The sequence below is a fragment of the Brienomyrus brachyistius genome, unplaced genomic scaffold, assembly GCF_023856365.1.
Source record: "Brienomyrus brachyistius isolate T26 unplaced genomic scaffold, BBRACH_0.4 scaffold92, whole genome shotgun sequence".
NCBI classification, from domain to species: Eukaryota; Metazoa; Chordata; class Actinopteri; order Osteoglossiformes; family Mormyridae; genus Brienomyrus; species Brienomyrus brachyistius.
In genome coordinates this window covers 537,361-558,323 of record NW_026042367.1, presented here as the reverse complement: position 1 = coordinate 558,323, position 20,963 = coordinate 537,361, and the positions used below count along the sequence as shown (strand labels likewise).

Below are 20,963 nucleotides of genomic sequence, written 5' to 3'. Positions count from 1 at the left end.
TCTGCACACTAATAGTTGTGTAATAATTCTGCACACTAATAGTTGTGTAATAATTCTGCACACACGTGTTTTCCCCTGATAATGTTCACACTCACATTTCCTTTGCATAACATTCAGGCTTCAGGTTCATTAACATTTTGGACTGACTGATGACACTATATTTGTTTATTATTAAAATTAATCCCAAAAACACAACTCGCCTAATAATTGTGAACACAGTGCATTACATTGTGGGAACCAAATGTCCCCCAGGATGAGATAAAAACCTTTTGCCATGTAAGGATATTTTTCACTCCCCACACCCCAGAAACATAACCTCAATTTCATAAAAAAATCTGTGAATAGAATCACAAAACTGAAAAAAAACCTAAAATCATGTATTTTGTTTGCTTACTTATGGTTAAGGTTGGGGCTGGGTAGACTGTCATTGTTGGGATTAGAGTTTTCACGATCGAAACAAATGTAGAGTCCCCACAAAGATATAATTACAAACCTCTGTGTGTGTGCGCGTGTGCGTGCGTGTTTGTGTGCGTGTGTGTGCGCATGTATGTGTGTGTGTGTGCGCGTTAGCGTGCGTGCGTCTGTGTGTGTGTGTGCGCGTGTTAGCGTGCATGTGTGCGCCTCTGTGTGTGTGTCTGTGTATACCTGGCTACAGAAGATGGATGGATGGACAGATGGAATTTGCAACCTTTCTAAAGAGTAGCAGAAGCACTTCTGACACTTGAACCCTGATGATAAGTACAATTATTTATGTAAAAGTGCATCAGTTTTGTACTTAGTGGCATTTGCCAAACATGCTTGTAAAGGTGAATTCTGCCAGAGGTCAGTGCTGTGGGTTGGCGTTTGGCTCAGTGGCTTATATCACTATGCTCCTGTGACTAAGGCCCTTAACCCCAAACGCACCGGTGACTGCCTGCGTCTGCCTTCTCAAAGAAAAAATTTAAATTGTTTGACTGTGGAATTTGAGCTTCGTGGGTCCAAACCTGCTTAGTCACACCGCCCTAAGTTTGCTGCTCAACTCGCCGCTCTCTCAATTGTAAGTCGCTTTGCAAAAAAATATCTCCAAAATAAAAGTAAATGCTCTTTTTTGCAGGAGAAAAAATGATCAACATGTGTTTTAAACGGTACAAAAGTGGGTCTGACCTTCATGCAGTTTCAACAAAACGTTGGTGAGGACAAGGGACGTCGCGATATAATGTGATCATACGATTACCTTTGCAGCAAAATAAAAGGACAGTGATAATGGTTCCCAGCAGCACAAACCAAAGACAATTGGATGAAAGCAGAGTGGAATATGGGAGTATGGTAGACGATCCTTTCATAGCATCCAGATTTCTTAATGTTTGCTAGGCTGAGTTTGTTTATATGGCGAGGAGCCCAGCACCAAGTTACACAAGAAAATAAGCTGGAGGAAAGCAGCAGGCAAAAGCCTGACCCAGACGCAGCCCCGGTGCACGCCGGTTGGCGGCTGGGGAAACTTGCCGCGCATCACTTCTACGGCGGCTGTTTCAGCTCACGGTAGGAAGCCGCCATCTAGTGGTGCGCTTTGGGAATTGCATGCAGCGATAAAGTTCCTCGAAATTGTTACAGTATCATGGACCTAAAGACTCATTGAGGTTTCACTCCAAACACAATATTGTGCAGTTTGGGGATTTGCGTTGGTGTTTTTGTGCTCATCATCACAGGTCCTGAGGGCCCATACATGCTGGTGCTGAGCTCTGTTACTGATATTCTTAAGTATTATTTTTAATAATTGTTGCACTTGGACTCGATCTTTTATACAATGTTTTGTCGCTTTTAATCTTTCCAAGCACTTTGCATACCGGGGCGACGCCCAGCACCGTACAGTGTCAATCTGCTTCCTCATTTGTATGTCGGTTTGATAAAAGCTTATAGTCAGTATAAATGTATATACAACAGTAACTATGGTAGATTTTTCTCTGGTAGGTCTCTCTGACCTTACGGCCCTGGGAGAAAAGCCCAGTGTAATATGGGCTAAAATGTAAATGTGTAGTTTTTTAGATCTTAATCTGAAAATCCGTTCTTCGTTTTCCCAGAAGGTGGCAGCACATGAACACTGCAAAACTGCAAGCTTGGCTTGTCGCTTTGTATACAATAGTGCGCTATCCGTATATTAGAAATACTACATAATTACATACATCAATCAATATCAAGAATAGATAGACACACAATATACCAAAATCTTAAAATCCCCCTTGGCTGCATGTTACGCTGTAGTTTGGTTTGTCTAAGCTCCACACTTTCCCAGAATTACCCTGGACTGCTTCCAGTACGGAAGCCCAAAGAATCAGACACGAAGCTCACATAACTTGGCAAGAGGCCCCTGAATTACCTAAAGTGGATGGAGTTTTCACCTCGGCCCATGGGGATTCAGAGCAGACACAAATGAGCGCGAACCCATGTGTGATTTACAGTAAAAGGTGACTGAACACAATACACAGCCTCTGTAGTGTCTCCACTGTCCAGCAGGGGGTGCCACATGAAAGCTGCCCAGCAGGAGTAAACAGGTTTCCGGAGATGCTGCATTGCAGTCCCACAGTCCTCTAGTCTTAAGTGCTCAAATTTTGTGGTCCCTCTATACCTTAGTCCCATAGTCCATAGTGCCCAATTCCCCTTTGCCCCACTTCCATGATCCACAAGTCCCTAGTCTCCTTGTTTCTTAGTCCCATGGTCCCTAACACTATAGCCCCTTTTCCCCTGGTTCCCTATTCCCTTAGTCCCATAGTCTCCTAGTCCTGTGGCCCCTAATCCCATAGTCCTTAGTCCCCTAGTTCCTACTCCCTATTCACCTTGTATTAAGCAGGGAGCAGGATTCTGAGGCCATCTGATATGCTTTACAATGAAGCTGTGCTAAAACCAGTATATGCATGAGGGTGTTTGCGCTGCCCTGCACTAGACTGGCTGTTCCTGTAAATCACTTATATGAAAGTGCCTGTGGAACACAGATAAAATCCACATGTCTGAGGTGGCTGGCATCTGGTCTTTCTCATGTGTCAGGCCTGCGATGCAGCATTCAAACACATGGTCTCCTTTTACAGCCAGCAGGTTACGCAAACGTACCGCTCAATCGGGGCCATGTGGACAGCTGTCTGCCATCTCTGATTGGCCGTCGAGTCCACGGACCCCAAAGGTTAAACTGGACACTGGCAAGCGTGTCTGATTCATCAGATTCCCGTCTGCTGGGTTGGGCAGCATCACATTGAGGAAGAACCTCATTGTGTTTTCAGCTACCTGGCATTAGGAGCTGATTACTTCAAGTCATTAGGACTTTTTTCATAGAGATTCTCTAGCTGAACAAGTAGAGTGTTGCATTTATGATGCATTGGTCATGGGTTCAAATCCCCCAAGAATATGCATAAAACATAACCCTTCCCACTGCTGTAAGTCACTTTGGATAAACAAGTCTGGTAAATGCAAAAGTGTTTCTACAAGTGGTACAACAGCATGCCCTACTGGTCAGATTAAAATGCTGTTTGGATATATTCCATTTCATAATGTGGCTTCTGATTATAACGTCAATGTGTAATAGGAATTGATTGGAAACGTATTCACTACTTCTTTTACAAATGTATTTATCTGGACGAATTGGTCCAATTTGTCTCACTTACCTTAGACCCCTGGGAGAAAAGCTTAGTGTCCATGGGGTTAAATGTAAATGGATATTCTATTTGATGAGTAATATAAAGTGGGTTAAGGACGACTCAGATGCAGTAGCTCTGGGAAAGACACAGGCTTTATTAAGGGAATACAGCAAACAGCACTTGGAAGAATGATGACGGAGCTGAGGAACCATGAGAGCAGGAACATTTATACACAGTAATCAGCGACGGGAGAGAGGTGTAGGAGGATACAACGATGGGATACAGCTGGGGAGGGTTAGGAGAGTTACGGAGGGCCATTAGTGACCTCTGCTGGCTCAATTGGGAGGAGACGGGATAGATCACGTAAGTACTAAGATTAGACGCATCCATCTTCCAAACACTTATCACAAGGGTATCCCAGAGCCAATTACAGGAAACGCAGGGCAAAAAGCTGGGGTCCACCATGGATAGAATGCCATTTAATCACAAGGCACACTCACAGTTATGGAGTCCGGACAATTTACAGATGCCTGTCTGAGTCGCTGCAGGAAGAAACCCATGTGGGATAAAGAGAGCAAACAAACGCCACACAGACAGCATAGGAGAAGGATGGAAACATTCAACACTGCAGCTGCAAGGCAGCCCTGTTACCCACTGAGCCGCCCCTCACTGGATTCTCATGGTTAAAACAGGACATGATGCCCAATACATTCAAAATGCACATGTGGAGGATTTCAGCCATATGGTTTTGAGTAACTTTTACACCCATGTACCATGTGTGAGATGGAGCCGGCCAGTTCCTCTTATGGTCCAATTCTGCTCATGCGTTACTAAGATTATGGTACTTAGGTCCTCCATCCATCAGATCCTCTTCTCACTGTGGTCATGCTCATCCACTCTGGACACTGTATGCTTGGTAAAAGACTCTCATCTCTGTATCCTTGGTAGCAAAACAAAAAGGGGGTTTGCTGAACTAGATGGGCTGAGACTGGAAACAAAGAGGATCGTGAGGGATCACAAATGGGAGGACTAGCAACCGGGAAGGTCACAGGCAGCAGGAAGGTCTAACATCAATGGCCGAGACAAATAGATACTTAAATGCAAAGACTAACGAGGGGCAACAAGCAACACTCATGAGTTTTTTTTTTTAATTAATTCTGTTGAAGCATGGTTAAAAATCAATGTCTGACTTTTATTAGTTAAATTTCATAGAATTTTTATTTATTATTACTTTTGTCAGATTAAAGTTATTTCTGTGACCATTGTGAGTTTTTCTTTCATTGACTGAAGGGTACCAACAATTTTGTCCACGTGTGTAGCTAATCAATACCTCAGTGACTTTTCAAAACTAGTTTCATGAATTAATTGAGCTGGTGGTGAAATTTAACAAATACATGAAATGGCCGAGGTGAACCTGAGGAGAGGTTTAGGAACCATATTGGTGTTCATCTAGCCATCCAACAAGATATCAGTAACTTTTTGGAGAACATAAGAAATTCCTTTTATTTTTTTTTGTTTTACTCATAATTTGCACATGTTCTAATATTAAAATTTGTTTTTAATACTGAGAAAATATAAATTTACTACCCAGATAAATAGCTTTAAACATTTCCTATGACTCCCTAAGACTTTTGCACAGTACTGTATATATCTCAGGATTCCTAATGAAACAGGATTTATGTGTTTTTTTTCTGGTAATTGGTAATCACCTACACTACTTCATTGATGATCAGGTGCCTTTCTGTTGTTGTTGTACTAACGTGACTTATTAAGATTTTATGTTATTTATGTTTACTTAGTTAATATATGATTAATTTGATTATGTTATTATCTCAGGACCGCTGTAGGTTTTGAGTTAATAAACTGTCTGCCGTCTGCCGCCCCCTGCTGGCCAAAGCGTCGCCGCTGCGATATCAGGCTGCTGCGCTCAGTGAGCAGAGAGCGCGGATTAAGTCTGTTACTCAGTTACGTTCTGGGCAGCGCGGAACCGGGACATTAATGGGATAGAATAGGAAGCCTTTATTGTCAGTGTACAGGTAGCAAATACAATATATAGACAGAAATATAAAATATACATATAGAGGGGAGGGGAAAAGCTCCCCCCACTCATCAGGCTTAGATTTCATTACATTTTATTTTTTTCAGAATCAGAATTCACTCCATTGGTACAACTGCATGTACTATGAATTTGTTTAGGCAGTTTTGGTGCATTTACAGACAACATAGAACATAAGTCAGAGAAAAACAGTCATTCTACATGTTTGTTCAGCTTACAGAACCCAATTATTAACATACGTCACACTTCAGACAGAGTAAAAAGGGTTATACTGGTTATAAAGCAGAGATTTTACCTTTTTGCCACGGAGAAGCAGCGACATGTGAGACTCTGATACGGTAAAAATGATTCCTCCAGCACACAGTGAGCTATCCCAGCATGCACAGCGACACGGGGGAGTTTGGATAAACCCCAAACCCTGGACAGAGAGGTTCAGTGAATGAGGAGGTGAAGCTGTACAGGGGGGTCAGTCCATCAGAGGAGACTCTGTAGAAGGACAGAGCACCAGCCCCCCAGTCCAGATACACTCCTACTCTGTGGGAGCCTGAGGGCTCTATGGGTATGAGAGTCTGTTTATTATTGTGCCAGACAGAGTAACTGTTAGTATTACAGTACAGACACCATGACTTGTCATTGAATCCAAGCCCACAGTCACTCCCTCCTTCCCTCCTGATCCCTTTATAAGTCACTCCTATCCAGGCTCCATTTCCATCCCACTCAGCCTCCCAGTAACAGCGGCCAGTCAGACTCTCTCTGCACAGAACTTGGCTCCAGCTGTCAAATCTCTCTGGATGATCAGGATATGGCTGCTCTGCCCCCCCATGTCACCTTCCTGTCCCCCCCTGACAGAGACAGGAATCTGTGTGCTGTGTTGGGGTCCAACGTCAGCTGGCAGGAGTCTGTAGGCAAGAGGAAGAGCCATTGATCCCATGACGAAGCCCAGCATCTCCATCATTATCACTGTCACACCTCACACACTCACTCACACAGAACTCGCTCCAATACACACATTTTATTCCCAATATACTCATGTAGCCGCCCGAGTCTGCGGCGCTCCGGCTGCCGCCTGCGCTGTGAGACACGCCGCGCTGAGAGACTCGCTGGGGCCGAACTGCACTTTAGCCTGCGCTCTATTATTCTGTACGATACATAAAATATAAAAAGTCAAATATGTGAATTACCTCAGGAAATGTTGGTCGCCCGCGCGACGCCGGCGGGAAGACGCGCCGAAATGACGCGCATGTTAAACTAATAGGCTTAATTATAGGTAAATAAAATTACAAACAGCATTCATCAAACATATTAACCATAAAATTACACAACAAAGATTACCACTAAAAGTGAGTTTGTCTTTAGGTCACAATATGAACTTTTAATCCACTTTGGACACACACCTCTCTCCAGCAGCGCGCCGACGCGACGCTCCCAACGCGGACGCATCTAGGCTGGTTCTCCGCAAAGCGCAGCACTCGCGTATTACACCGCGTATGCGTACATGGAAACGTTCATATTTCTCTGGTCAAGCTGTGTACTTTACACATGCGCACGTGCCCTATTTAAGTATTATTAGTAGTAATTCTGATATTCCCTGCACACGTACCACAGCCGCGAGGTCTGTGTATGTTTCCCTACGTTTTACAAATTCAGAGCGGCAGTTCACGGGGCTGCCAACTTTGATCAACTGGCTGGCGTGAGATTTTCAATTTGGGACAAGTCTGCACACATATGCATACGCATTTAAATGTATGCAACAGTTCTTTTACCTTGAAAATTGGCTGTAGGGTTTGCAAACTACCCCAATCCTCATCAAAATCATCTATGTTGGCGTTTAAAGACAAATTTGTAGTGCGGCAGGCGGTCGTCCGCGGAGGAGTAAAATGCATCATAAAAGTCTATACAAACACGTCCGCTTATACGTGCGCGGAGAGGTACCAGTCTGGCCGCCACGTTTTCTGTGTTGATTCCGGCTTCGTCTGCGCACTTACATGAGGATAACAAGACGCATGCGCGACGTGCAGTGCCACCAGAAATTGGCGTGGCAGTATGGTCACGTTTTGTCACGGAACATTGTCTTTACTAACGGTACAGATCGTATTAAAGTAGTATCTGATTTTTTTAAGAATGAGTGTCCAGAAGAGCTGTATATTTTCACAGATAAGAAAAAAATATTCCGAACACTATTGTGTCCTTCTTTGTACAGCGTCTTCAAAATTTAATGGCAGTATAAGTTTCTAAGAAAGCAGTGTCATGCGTATAAGGTACAATGAAATTCTAACCTGAAATTCTTACTTACCTACTTTCATAAGCAGCATTATTTTTCATACAGTTCCATCCATCCATCGATTTTTCTGCCACTTATCTAATATCCATCCATCCATCCATTTTCCAAACCACTTATCCTACTGGGTCACGGTGGGTCCAGAGCCTATCCCAGAAGCAATGGGCACGAGGCAGGGAACAACCCAGGATGGGGGGCCAGCCCATCGCAGGGCACACTCACACACCAGTCACTCACACACCAGTCACTCACTCATGCACACCTACTGAATGGGCAATTTAGTAACTCCAATTAGCCCCACCATGTCTTTGGACTGGGGGGGAAACCGGAGTACCCAGAGGAAACCCCACGACGACATGGGGAGAACATGCAAACTCCACACACATGTAACCCAGGCGGAGACTCGAACCCGGGTCCCAGCGGTGTGAGGCAACAGTGCTAACCACTGCACCACCATGCCATCCTTAATTTTTAATTAAGAATTAAAAATGAGTATATTGGGTCCTAATTTGGTACTAAACACCTGTTTTGTTTTATAGAGAGTCCACCCCACAGCCTGCCAGACACATTCAGTAAACTGATTATGCTATTAATGATCGTATTGTGCTAATTTTGCTCAGTAAGCAATGTGCAAAATTAACTAATGTGCAAAGCTAATTAATGTCTATCATTATTTGAGATTGTTATGTTTATTACTTATTGCTGCTCACAATGATCTGCCTGATATTTTGACCAAGCAATGGACACAAATAAAATAGTGAGTTTAATATTGATTCTACAACAGCTATTAATAAAAGTGAGTTTGTCTTTAGATCACTATATGAACGTCTTTTAATCCACTTTGGACACACACCTCTCTCCAGCAGCGCGCCAATGCGACGCTCCCAACGTAGATGCATCTAGGCTGGTATATAATGTAGTATATATTATATATAATCTCTCAGGTTATATATAATATATAATCTCTGGGTCTGCCCCCAGGCCTCCTCCTGGTTGGACATGCCTTGAAACACCTCCCCAGGGCGCCGTCCAAGAGGTATCCTAGAACCATCAACTGACTCCTTTCAATGCGGAGAAGCAGCGACTCTACTTTGAGCCCGGATGTCTGAGCTCCTCACCCTCTCTAAGGCTGAGCCCAGACACCCTGCTGAGGAAACTCATTTCTGCTGCTTATACAGTATTCACAATCTCATTTATCCGGTCATCACCCAGAGCTCATAACCATAAGTGAGGGTAGGAACGTAGATCAACTGGTAAATTAAAAGCTTCACCTTCCAGCTCAGTTCCCTCTTTTTCCAAATTGCTGCACCGTGAACAAACCCCCGAGATCAAAGCCAAATTTATTGTCATCTGCACCATATATAAGTATAGAGAGAGATGAAATGGCGAAGCTCAGGGCCCACAGTGTAAGCATAAACTTAGTCCAATATAGAGAACAAGACAAGACAATGTGCAAAGGACTTACAGGACAGTGCAACTGAGGAAGAGGAGTAGATTATGCAATATACAGTAATGTGCAATACTGGACAATGTGCAATATTGTTAGAACTATATTAAATATATGATGTATTTCTGCAGTCAGTTAGACCTGAATTCACCATCATGTACGCTGTAACAGCCTGAGTTCACAGTGTAAACAGTGTATGATAATAGTAGTAACAGCAGTAACACGTCTAACATTTCTAACAGCTGAAAATAGGAATAGAAGCAGAATAATGGGGCAGACAGAGAATAATGGGGATTCTTATTATTGCCCCCATGTCAGAGTGACAAAGTGTTAAGTGCAGTGCAGTGCTTAAGGGTCAGTCTGTGGCCTTTAGTTGTGGGTTACGGGGGGGTTGAGGCAGTGAGGAGGCAGAGTGAGGGATCCTGGGAGGCAGCATGGTGTTGAGGAGCCTGACAGCCTGGGGGTAAAAACTGCCACACAGCCTGGCAGACCCGGCTCTGATGCTGCAGTATCTTCTCTCAGGTGGCTGGAGTGTGGAATGACCATGTGAGGGATGTGATGGGTCCTGCACAATGCTGCAGGCCTTGCGGACACTGCGTTTACAAAAAGCGGCTTGTAGGGAAGGGAGAGGCATCCCATAATGTTCTCTGCTGTTTTCACTGCTCTCTGCAGGAATTTGCGGTCAGATTTGTTGCAGCTGCCACACCAGATGGTAATGCAGTTAGTCAGAACACTGCCGATGGTGCCTCTATAGAACATGGTGAGGATGGGAGGGGAAGGTTTGCTTATTTCAGCCACCTCAGGAAGTTTAGTCTTTGCTGGGCTTTCTTGAATAAGGAGCTGGTGTTATTTGTCCATGTAAATTCCTCAGTTATGTCCACACCGAGGAACTTGGTTCTCCTTACAATCTCCACAGCAGTACCGTTGATGCTGAGTGGGGTGTGGGCAGGACGTGTCCTTCTGAAGTCCACAATCATCTCTTTTGCCTTGTCAGCGTTGACAGATAGATTATAGTCTCTGCACCTTGTAGACAGACTTTCCACCTCTTCTCTGTATGCTGATTCATCTTCTCTATTTATCAGTCCCACCACAGTTGTATCATCCACAAACTTGATGATGATGGTGTTGGACGTGTTGCAGCCCATACTGGGGCGTCTCTGTCAGGAAATCCAAGATCCAGCTGCAGAGAGTGGTGTTCAAGCTTAACCCCCTCAGTTTTTGAGGGACATGTTGAAGGTAGAGCTGAAGTCTATGAATAACATCCTGACATCTGTGACTCTCTTACCCAGATGTGTCAGGGAAAGGTGACGGGCAGAGGCTACGGTGTCCTCAGTAGACCTGTTGGACCGGTATGCAGATCAGAGAGGGTCTAGAGAGGTGGGAAGATTGGTCTTTATGTATTACTGCCATGACCAGCCTTTCCAAGCACTTCATGATGATTGACATGAGTGCTACTGGGCAGTAGTCATTCAGGCCTGTCACTGATGGCTTCTACAGCACTGGGATGATGGCGATTAATTTGAAGCATGCTGGGACAGACCACTGGCTTAAAGAGGTGCATTCTGTGAGGACCCCAGCCATGTGGTCAGTGCATTCTCTCAGCACTCAGCTAAGTATGTTGTCAGCTCCTGCTGCCTTGCGTGGGTTGACTCTGGATAGAGTACTTCTCACATCAGCTGTGGTCAGACAAAGTAGCTTCTCACTTGGGGGGTGGGGGGGGGGTGTCGGCTTATTCTGTACAAAACAGTTGTTTAGCTCATCTGGAAGGGAGACATCACCGCCATTGATGTGTAGGATGGGCTCGTAGATCGTGATTGGCTGAATTCCCTGCCATATACGGCGTGTGTCTTTGGTGCATTTAAAGTGTACATTGATCGTCTGTGCATGTGCCTGATTGGCTATCCTCATAGCTCGGGACAGGTTGTCTGTGGGCGTCCTGAGGGCAGCCTTGTCTTTAGATCTGAAAGCTGCATTTCTGATTCTTAGCTATGTGAGCACTTCCCTCATCACCCAGGGCCTTTGGTCGGCTCTCGTGGTCATCGATCACAGAGTTTATATACTCCTCCAGGTTGATGGCGTCACAATTTATAGCAGCCTCCTTAAAAATGTCCCAGTCAGTAGATCCAAAGCAGCCTTGGAGAGCTGAGACGGCACCAGCTGGCCACACTCTTACTGACTGGTTTGTTGTGCTTCAGCAGGGATTTATACACAGGAACCATGATCATAGTGACATGGTCTGAGTAGCCGAGGTGGGGGGGGGGGGCCTTGTAGGCCTCACAAACGTTTGTGTAAACATTGTCCAGACAGATTCTCCCTCTAGCTGGGATGTTCATATATTGGAAGAATTTGGGGAAAACTGGCTTCAGATTTGCCTGATTGAAGTCTCCAGCAATGATGAAAAAAGCAATTTTTTTAATTTTAATTTTTTTTTTTTTTTTTAAGCAATTTATTGCTGCACACATCTCAGTTAAACCAACTGGGACGTCACAAAGTTCACGATCCACATCAGTTATTCCCGTGATGTTTGAGAAGAAATCAAAAATTTTGGATCAAGACTCCTGACATACAAATTATTAAAGAACTCAGTGCAGAATTTGGCTATTTTCTTGATGTCATCTGCAGCATTTCCATAAATCCTCACCCGCATAATGCAGTTGTTCCTGACTTGCTGACTTTCCAGCCTAAAGAAATAGGCTGAGTTCTGCTCACCTTGTTCAAGCCATTTTTGCCACAATCTAACAAAGGCTCCTTCTGCCTTATGTTTATATATAATCATACAATTTATTCTGTAAGGCACCTCCTACATTATTTTCTGTATCAGTAAGACGACTGACTGGTTTGCAGGTTAAAGCAGTAAATCTCATTTATAATTTTGTTTTCTTCATCTCTTCCGATTCGAGCCAAGTCACTACTAAACCTTCTGACAAATTTTGCTACATCATATTATTATTGCAATACTTTTTTCTGTATTGGGTCTGTTCCAGTGTAAGTCAGTTAATTATTCTATATTTAAAATAGCTACTTTTTTTCTCAAGATTGAACTGTTTAATATCCAGTTTGAAGATATTTTATATGCAGTAGACGATGACAAAGATTGCATGTTCTCCCCAAGATGGTTTTCTCGCACTGCCCCCCGGTGGACATGACCTTCAATCCTCCAGATAGATGTAAACTACGCACGCAAGTGTAGTCGTGTCGTGTGAAGTCATGGCCCTAAAGCACAGACTTAGGAGATGTTCAGTGTCACAGCCAGTTTGGGTAAGACTGCAGGTGCCGTCTTAGGACAATATTAAAGAATCTGAAAAAAGTACACTCAGCGAATACACAAAAAGAGCAAACGTGAAGGAAGGACTTCAGGGGGAACAAAGTGCATCAAAGCCCACAGCTACTCTCTCTCTCATCTGACTCCAGTTGTGTGTCACCTACACACTGGGTCAGACAATGTGTTTTATACATTAAACTGATCTTTACTGAATATCAAGCCTTTGGTTGGAAAATCTTTATTAATGACTGATTGTATTATCAGGATAAACCTTGATTTTTATGCGTTAAACTGAAATGGGGTCAAATGAAAACTATGCAGCAGCCCTGATCAAACCAGCTACTCCTACTTGCCCTTTATCAGTGAGACTAGAGCACTTAGGGAAGGAGGTGGAGCAGCCGCCTTATTTAATGGGTTTGAATTATTTTTACAAGTCAGGCACTACTTTCTGTCAGAAGGGTAATTATGAATCTGAATGAACAGAAATTACATGTGGAGTTCCTCAAGGGTCCGTTATTGGCAGTGGGCAGTGGTGGCTTAATGGTTGTTGGATTGAATCCCCGACCAGCAAGGCACCGCTGAGGGACCCTAAGCAAAACACTGCTCTCTGGGCGCTGAATTAGCTGCCCCTTGCTATGTCACAATGTCACATATGGGTTAAATGCAGAGGACACATTTCGGTGTTGTGCACTGTGTGCTGTGGTGTGTCAACACTGACCATCAATTAGAATTATAATCCTCACTGAGCCTCTTTGTTCAACATCTACATGCTTCCATTTGCTCAGATTACGGAACATTATAAAATCTCTGGAACACTTAAGGCCATGTTGTTAGTAATTAAATAAAAATTCACAACAAATAATAATCCATTGTTATGCATTATAATCATGGCTTTAAATATTTATCAAAAGGCATAACACATTATAGGCATGCTTATTATGCATAATGAATGTATGTAGCTTTCATCTTTAGTGCCCTATAAATACCTTCATAATGCATTATAATGATCGGTATAAGCATTAAGGATGCTTTGTATTGCATTATGAAGGTATCTATAGTGCCTTATAGCTGAGTGTGTCATAAAGCATTCATAAAGCGTTATAATGGTGGATATAATGTGTTATGCTTTTTTATAAATATTTATAGCTGTGTTTATAATGCTTTATGAGTGCAGTATAATTAAGCAATAACATATAAGAAGCTACTCCGGTATATCATGGCTGTGATTCGGTCAAAGGTAGAAGGCTATAGGCCACCACAAAAAAAAAAAAAGTTCTCATAACATCAGTGCAAGTGGGAGGGGCCATCGTGTCCAAACCATCCGCATACCTGGATAATTCAGTCAATCACCAATATAGTTTTGTCTAATATTTCCGGTGCCAGCAGTAAAACAAGTAGCCAGCTTATTATCGGAGTAACTTTGCATTGTAAATGAAAACCATGCCACAGGTCTGATAAATAAAATATTATGGCACTTGAGTGGCGAAGAGATCATGAGGCAGATTGCAAAGTTCAGTTATTGGCATCTTTAATAGTGCGACTGTTAAAAGGACAGTTGGCAGCTTATAAAACTTATTCTGGAACAGAAAAGAACAAATCCCACAAAATGGAATACATATGAACCTTTACTCTCACTGTCACCTATGTTCATTTTCTAAACTGGTGGAAACACAGGCAGGTTCTGAAAAGGCATCAAGTGACAACCAGCCCAGCACCGGCTCCATGTTGGTGAAAATGAGGCATCAGTACAGTGTTCCCAGGTCCAGCCCAAGGTCTGCTTAAGATCCATCCAACGGAAGCTGAAACCAGCCCAATAAGAGAGAGAGAGAAGGATTTCTCTCTAAACCAGATACGGAAAAGCTTGTTCATGTGTTTATTTCCAGCAGGCTAGACTATTGAAATGGTGTCTTTGCAGGTCTTGGTAATAAATCAGTCAGACAGCTGCAGCTCATCCAGGATGCTGCCACCAGAGTCCTCACTAACACCAAGGAAGTGGAGCATATCACACAGCTCCTTAATCACTGCACTGGCTTCCTGAGCATCACAGGATTGGTTTAAATATTATTACTTGTCTACAAGGTACTAAATGGCACTAACTTCCTTGAACCTTGTGAAGCATCCAGACCCCTGAAAGTTTACTCAGTGTCCCAGAATGAAGACCAAACAGGCTAAAGCAGCTTTTAGTCTCTATGCTCCCTGTCTGTGGAACAAGCTTCCTGAAGACCTGAGGTCTGCTAACACTGTCAGCTCATTATAATCAGGGCTTAAAATGTTTTTGTTGCTGCTTTGTTTCAATAAATTAAATTAGCAGGAGTTTAGTCATACGCTGCCTCTACAATCTCACTTCTTTTTAGTTAACTGTTTATTTGTGTTTTGGGCTTTTAGACTTTTTAAAATTGTTTTTTAAATTGACAATGAACGTGTTTGTAAGTCCCACACCAAAGTTCCGAAGTATCGAAAAAGTACCACAGCTGCAATGATGCTTTTGGTACTGGAACTTCTGGTACTGGTACTCGACTGGAAGTTAATGGAAAAGGGAAAGAACCAAAAGTACCGAACCTGGTGCAGTGGAAAAGCACCCTGAATAAACTTGCCTTACTTAGCAATTGGATTTAAAGTCCACTGAGATAAAAAGCTCATGTAAATGTGAAAGACCCGGAGGCAGCGGGAGAGAGAAAGAGAAGCTCCACTAGCAGTAGAAAATGAAACACAGTAAAACACAGTAAAACACACTCCACCTCATACAGGGAGAGAGAAGCGTGTGTGTGAACAGACTCACAGTGTAAGAATTCTGCTCTGGTCCTGGGCACTAATACTGGTAGGACGGTGTCTTTGGTAACTAGAAGGAGACAGAGAGAAACAGCGATGTGAGTAAAAGGAATTTACTTGTGGGAGATGGACTTCACTCACTGTGGAGATAACAGCAGTGGGGTATTATCATTATGAGGGACAATAAAAAATAAAATTGCATTTTAACAAACTGCAAATCATGGTAAGTTACACATAATACAGATTTTTGGTTTCTATAATGTAGAAGAAACATGTTTCATGTGATCTGGGTTTTGCAGCCAGTAGAATGTGAAGCTCTTTCACCAGTTATCACAAAGATTTAAACTTATTGTAAACAAACTGACTTGGTCACACAAATGTGAGGCTGACTGTACTGCATACTCTCTCTGCACGGTTTACATCGGGGGGGGAATTATACCCGCAAAGTCCAGTGTGTACGCAGGTCTTTGGGGTAACCTTTAGGTCAGCTGTTCAACCACAGGTGTGAGACCCTTCAGCCAATCAGTCCTCTAATTAGTAATCCAGCAAAAGCAGCCCTTTCTGGGTAAGACTGGCCAGCCCTGGTCTATATTAACATGAACAGACTAGAAAATGTATTAACCTGGTGATGGATCTCTGCCATTTTCATTCTGCAAAAATTCTCCAGTTGATCTTTCAGTTCAGAAACCGCCTTCCTCAAATTCCCAAAATCAGATCTGGGACTGACAGAGATTCTGGGTCCAAATCCAGCTTCAGGAGTGACAGGAAGAGCCTGGCGCCTCTACAGACAAACAGTCTGATTAAACAGCTTCATCAATACAAATGTGTATTGCAATCTAATTAACAGAACCATTAACATCTGACAAATGACAGACTAGTTGAAATACAAATGACAATATGCATTCATTTGAATACTCTGGTTTTCTTATTGCCAAAGTAGCTGTTCTGTTACCTGGAGGAAATGGATGTGATCTTCTGTGTGTGAAAGCTGCTCCAGCTCAGAGTGTCTCCTCTTCAGTTCATCGATCTCCTGCTTCAGTCTGTCCATGTCTCCTTCAGCCTGACTCACTGCAGCCTTCTCCTGATCTCTGATCAGCTTTGTCACCTCAGAGCGTCTTCTCTCAATGGAGCGGATCATCTCAGTGAAGATCCTCTCGCTGTCCTCCACTGCTGACTGTGCTGAGCTCTGTTGGTGACACAGGGAGCAGAGGACAGTAAATTACAATTGGCCCCTTTTGAGACTCCAGAGAGCCTCATTGTACAAAAGAGATGTGAGCTGACAGGAGGTATAAAAACAGCACAGGGCTGAGGTTTGGAGCGTCACCATGCTGGACGCCTCAGGTGCTGAAACCCAGCCAGCACTGATTGGAAATGATCCCTCATTAAGCTCATACACTGTCAGCTGCAGGGATTTGGCAGAGACTGGTGGCTGTATGGGGCAGGTTGGTTGTCACCATTAGGTCTCAGTTTAATAGGTGACTTTTTTAGTGTTTATTTGCATTATGCTGGGTTATGAAGTTTCATTTTTCTCAAATAGGCCTTTTATGGTATTTTTTTAAATAAATAAACTACTGCTGCTGCAACACTTGGTTAAACTCTGTAATCCAGCAACTTTATCCCACTGACCCAGAATAAACCACAGCAGCATTAATTTGATTAATCCGCGCAAGTCTGTAAATCTACAATCTGTTGAATCTGAGAGAAGATTCATTATGATCACAAGCCAGCTGTTATCTTCTCCTCAGGTTCATACTCACAGTGATTGAGGCCACAGCCTCTCTCAGCTCCTGCAGCTCCTTCTCTCTCATCTGAATTCTCTGCTGAAATTCCCTCTGTATTTCACCCATTTGTTTCTACAGATAGGAAACAAGATGACAAAACAAGTTTGTTTCATTAGCTGAGATTACATTCATTTATCATCCTGTCCAGGGTGGACCCCAGCCTTGGGCCCTATGCTGCCTGGGAAAAGCTCCAGGCACTCCCCCTGACCCTGACCGGGATTACCGGATAGGAGATGGATGGATGGATGGATGGATGTTCATTAATGATTTATTGACTGTAGGTAGGATTCAATGGACATAGACCCTTTGGTCCTGTTTCCACCTGGTATTAACATGCGTCCTGGGTGATCCAATCACAAGTGGACAGCGCTAATTACCCAGGACGCATTGGAGATACATTGAGATCCGATCACTCAACCCACATTGGGAGTTGGTCTGGGCTGCATATGGCCACATTCTTATAGCAATGTGAAGGCGAATGTGTCCTGGGCTGCACTGCAGGACCGGCTACTCAACTGACGTCCTATTAGATTGATGTCAGATCACATGTCAGTTGATAATGGGCCACTGTGTATAAACTGCACTGTGAACAACAATAATGCATCTTTTCTCCTGCGACACTGAAACCTCTGAATCTGCTGGGAAGTTGGTTTAATATTGGACTGTTGTGACCCATTCATATGGAAACTGTGTCAAAGTCTGCATCGTTGATGTTCCACGCAAATTCAGAAAGGAAAATGTGTAAAATGGGATTCATTAAAGATTCTTCAGAATTTGAACATATCATATATTTAATGTGCATGTTGGGGCGCAGCCTGGTGCAGGCAGGGAAACAAGGTGAGGATCCACTTAAAAGCTCCAAGACAAAGGGAATTAAGGAGACTGAACCAAACTGGAAAGACAGACAATAAAGGAACAATAAGGGGTCAAAACTCACCAGGGAAAAAGTAGCTAAGAAAATGACACGTAGACTAACAGAGGGAATGGGGCAGCTAGTGATGTTAAGCTTGACAATAAAAAAGCGATTCACTACATTCTGAAGCACAGCTTCAGTTTCCTTCGTTCCACCCTGAACACGTGACCATGGTCATCTGAAGCTTCATTCTGCACTCAACCATGTGACTGCTTTGGAAACTGAAAATGTGGCACAATCCTCATTACCGGTTTCAAACCTGTTGTACAGCACATATTTCGGCGTACACACACAGCGCAGCGTAAGTTTTAATCATCATAATAATTTAATAATAATTCATTTTCAATAATTAATTTAATAATAATTATTATTATTATTATTAGTCATTATTGTGTCCAAGGTTCAGTTTAATTGTATGAATACATAATATCAGATTTGGGTGAGGGTATTACCCAATAATCTGTATAATTTTCCCAGTATAGAGACCAAGAAACAAATGATTGATGAGGCTTTGGTCAATATGCACAACCCTTCACCATAGTGGATAACGCAGGATTTAGGGAGGTTGTGGGGATCCTGGATCCAACCTACATTCTCCCATCCAGGCAAACATGAAAGGGTTTGGTGACAGAAACATTTAAGATAGAAAAAGAGACAAAGGAAGAGGTGAGAAAGGCCAAAGCAGTAAGACTAACATCTGACATGTGGACATTCATACATATGGAAGCTTATTTAGCAGTCAAATGCCATTTTATAAATGATAAGACTGAGCTGTCGACCTTATTATTGGGAGCAGGAAAATTCCCAAAGTCTCATTCTGCAGAAAACATGGCTGCAGTCGAGGCAGCCTGATGGAGGAGTGGGGAATACAGAATAAAGTCCGATGGCTCACACTGACGCTGCACAAAATGTGATTGCCTGTGTCAGACACACAACCTGCATTGTACATGCACTGAATTTGGCTGTGAAGAAGAACATAGAACAGACACAAGGACCTGAGGATATCAGATCCAAGGTAAGACAGATTCTGTGTGACCTACTTCAGAACCAGTACAACTGCTAGAGAAAGGCTTTGTCAAATCCAGCAGCAGATGGGCAGACCCACTCTGAGAATGATTACAGAAGTGGAAACCAGCTGGAATATCACCTATTCAATGCTGCGATGATCACATGATCAAGGAGAGCCAGTTGTAGCTGCATTGGTCACTCTGAAGACAGAGCTCACATAGCATAATGACACTGGCCACACTGCTGGGTCCAAGATATAAAACTGCAGGTTTCTGTTCTAATGCTCAGGCTGCTGTACCGAACTAACAAAGAAGCAGATGTGACATATAAGACAATTAACCAATAACAACAGTGCAGGGAAAACAGGCAACAAGTGCAGTAACTTATATTAATGAACACAAGACTAGGAAAACTCCCACAAACACTGAAAGTAAGAAACACACACAAGGAATTCAATACTTAGAAAGTACAGAAACATGTGGAACATAATAAAACAAGGCACAAGCTTCACAAGCAGAACAGAGAACTAACAAACACTGGGAAGAATAGAAAAGCAATAATTAAATGAAAGAGGTGTGGTTGGTTCCTGACCTGCCTCAAACCCTTAACCAGCTGGTCCCAGCCTCTGTGTCACACACTCATCCCATTGAGTCAAATGCAGCCATGTGGGGAAAAGGAAGAACACACTAGGGCCAAAGATGATGAGAAGACAAAGGGGATGGACAGCGATGGCTGCTGGCCACACGGGGAAGAGACACAAGGACAGGCACTGAGACGAAGCTTCATTATTTATGTCAAAGCTGCTCCACGCGTTATTAATATTAGTGAAATGTGCCGGTAAAAATGACATGAAGGTAAAATTAAAGCATGTAGGTAAGAATGTGTGTTCAGTAGCCAAGCAAATGAAGGCGTGAATAGAAACATATAATAACAGTGTAATTGTTTATATAGTTTTATATTGGGCTGTCCGGGGGCTTGAATTCCTGGTTAGATATTCAGTCCCACTCCAGCCCTGACTACTTTTACTTCATTTGTTCCAAGTCAGACATAATTCAGCATATCAGACAAAACAATTAATTAATAAATTTTCATAAATTTTGAGCTTCACTGGTTATCATTGAAAGCCAAAATATTATCCTATGGCAACCAACACAATGCTTTAAAGGCTGAACCCTTTAACCTTGAATAGAAAAGTATTAATCTACGTACATCTTAGTACCGAAAGACCTTTTTTAACATGTACATTTGTACTGTGTTGATGTAGGTAAGGTAAGGTAAGGTAAGGTAAGGTAAGGTACGGAGGTAAGGAGCACACACTGAGTACAGTGCCTTACCGCACCCACCACACGACGAACCACCTCAGGGATGAGAACCTGAGTGCAGCCGTGCAGTGGGTGACACCTCAGCACCACACCAGTCCCAATGGAACAGTGTGAGTTTTATCCGGTGGCTGCAGTGCCAATCCTGCAAAACACCTCCTGATGCAGTATAAATATGCATGTGGATAATGTGAAAAGTTAAACTTTATTGTGAAAATATTATTTTATAATAATAATTGTCTAATGAAAATCGCGACATTATTACGAAACAATAAATTGTAAAATTTAAAAATTATACATAGAAGACAAGTGTTATTATGAAATATAATTTTATGAAATTCATGAAATTTTATGAAATTATTTAAAAATAAAAGGATACATTATTGAAATATTTATCATTTTATTTATATTTTTTGATATACTTATTTTATTTTGAGTGTCATGGCGTCCCGTACAAACATCTTCGGCGGCACGGCCTTACTGTACTGTGGCTCTAGTGAGTTATTCTGTACTATGAAGGGTTACTGG

General features: G+C 42.8%; 2 protein-coding genes across 2 annotated transcripts in view; both read right to left on the bottom strand.

The window, feature by feature from the left end:
- Positions 1–20,963, bottom strand: part of LOC125727215 (uncharacterized) — a 60,107-nt gene that overhangs the window by 17,873 nt on the left and 21,271 nt on the right. The window lies entirely within an intron of this gene.
- LOC125727211 (tripartite motif-containing protein 29-like) overlaps positions 1–20,963 on the bottom strand; it is a 113,597-nt gene that overhangs the window by 84,294 nt on the left and 8,340 nt on the right. Inside the window, exons 2-5 of the mRNA XM_049003974.1 lie at positions 17,172–17,267; positions 16,367–16,600; positions 16,037–16,195; positions 15,425–15,484 (exon numbers count right to left, since the gene is read on the bottom strand). Coding sequence (XP_048859931.1) covers positions 15,455–15,484; positions 16,037–16,195; positions 16,367–16,600; positions 17,172–17,267 — 519 coding nt within the window. The 3' untranslated portion in view covers positions 15,425–15,454. The remainder of the gene's footprint in view (positions 1–15,424; positions 15,485–16,036; positions 16,196–16,366; positions 16,601–17,171; positions 17,268–20,963) is intronic.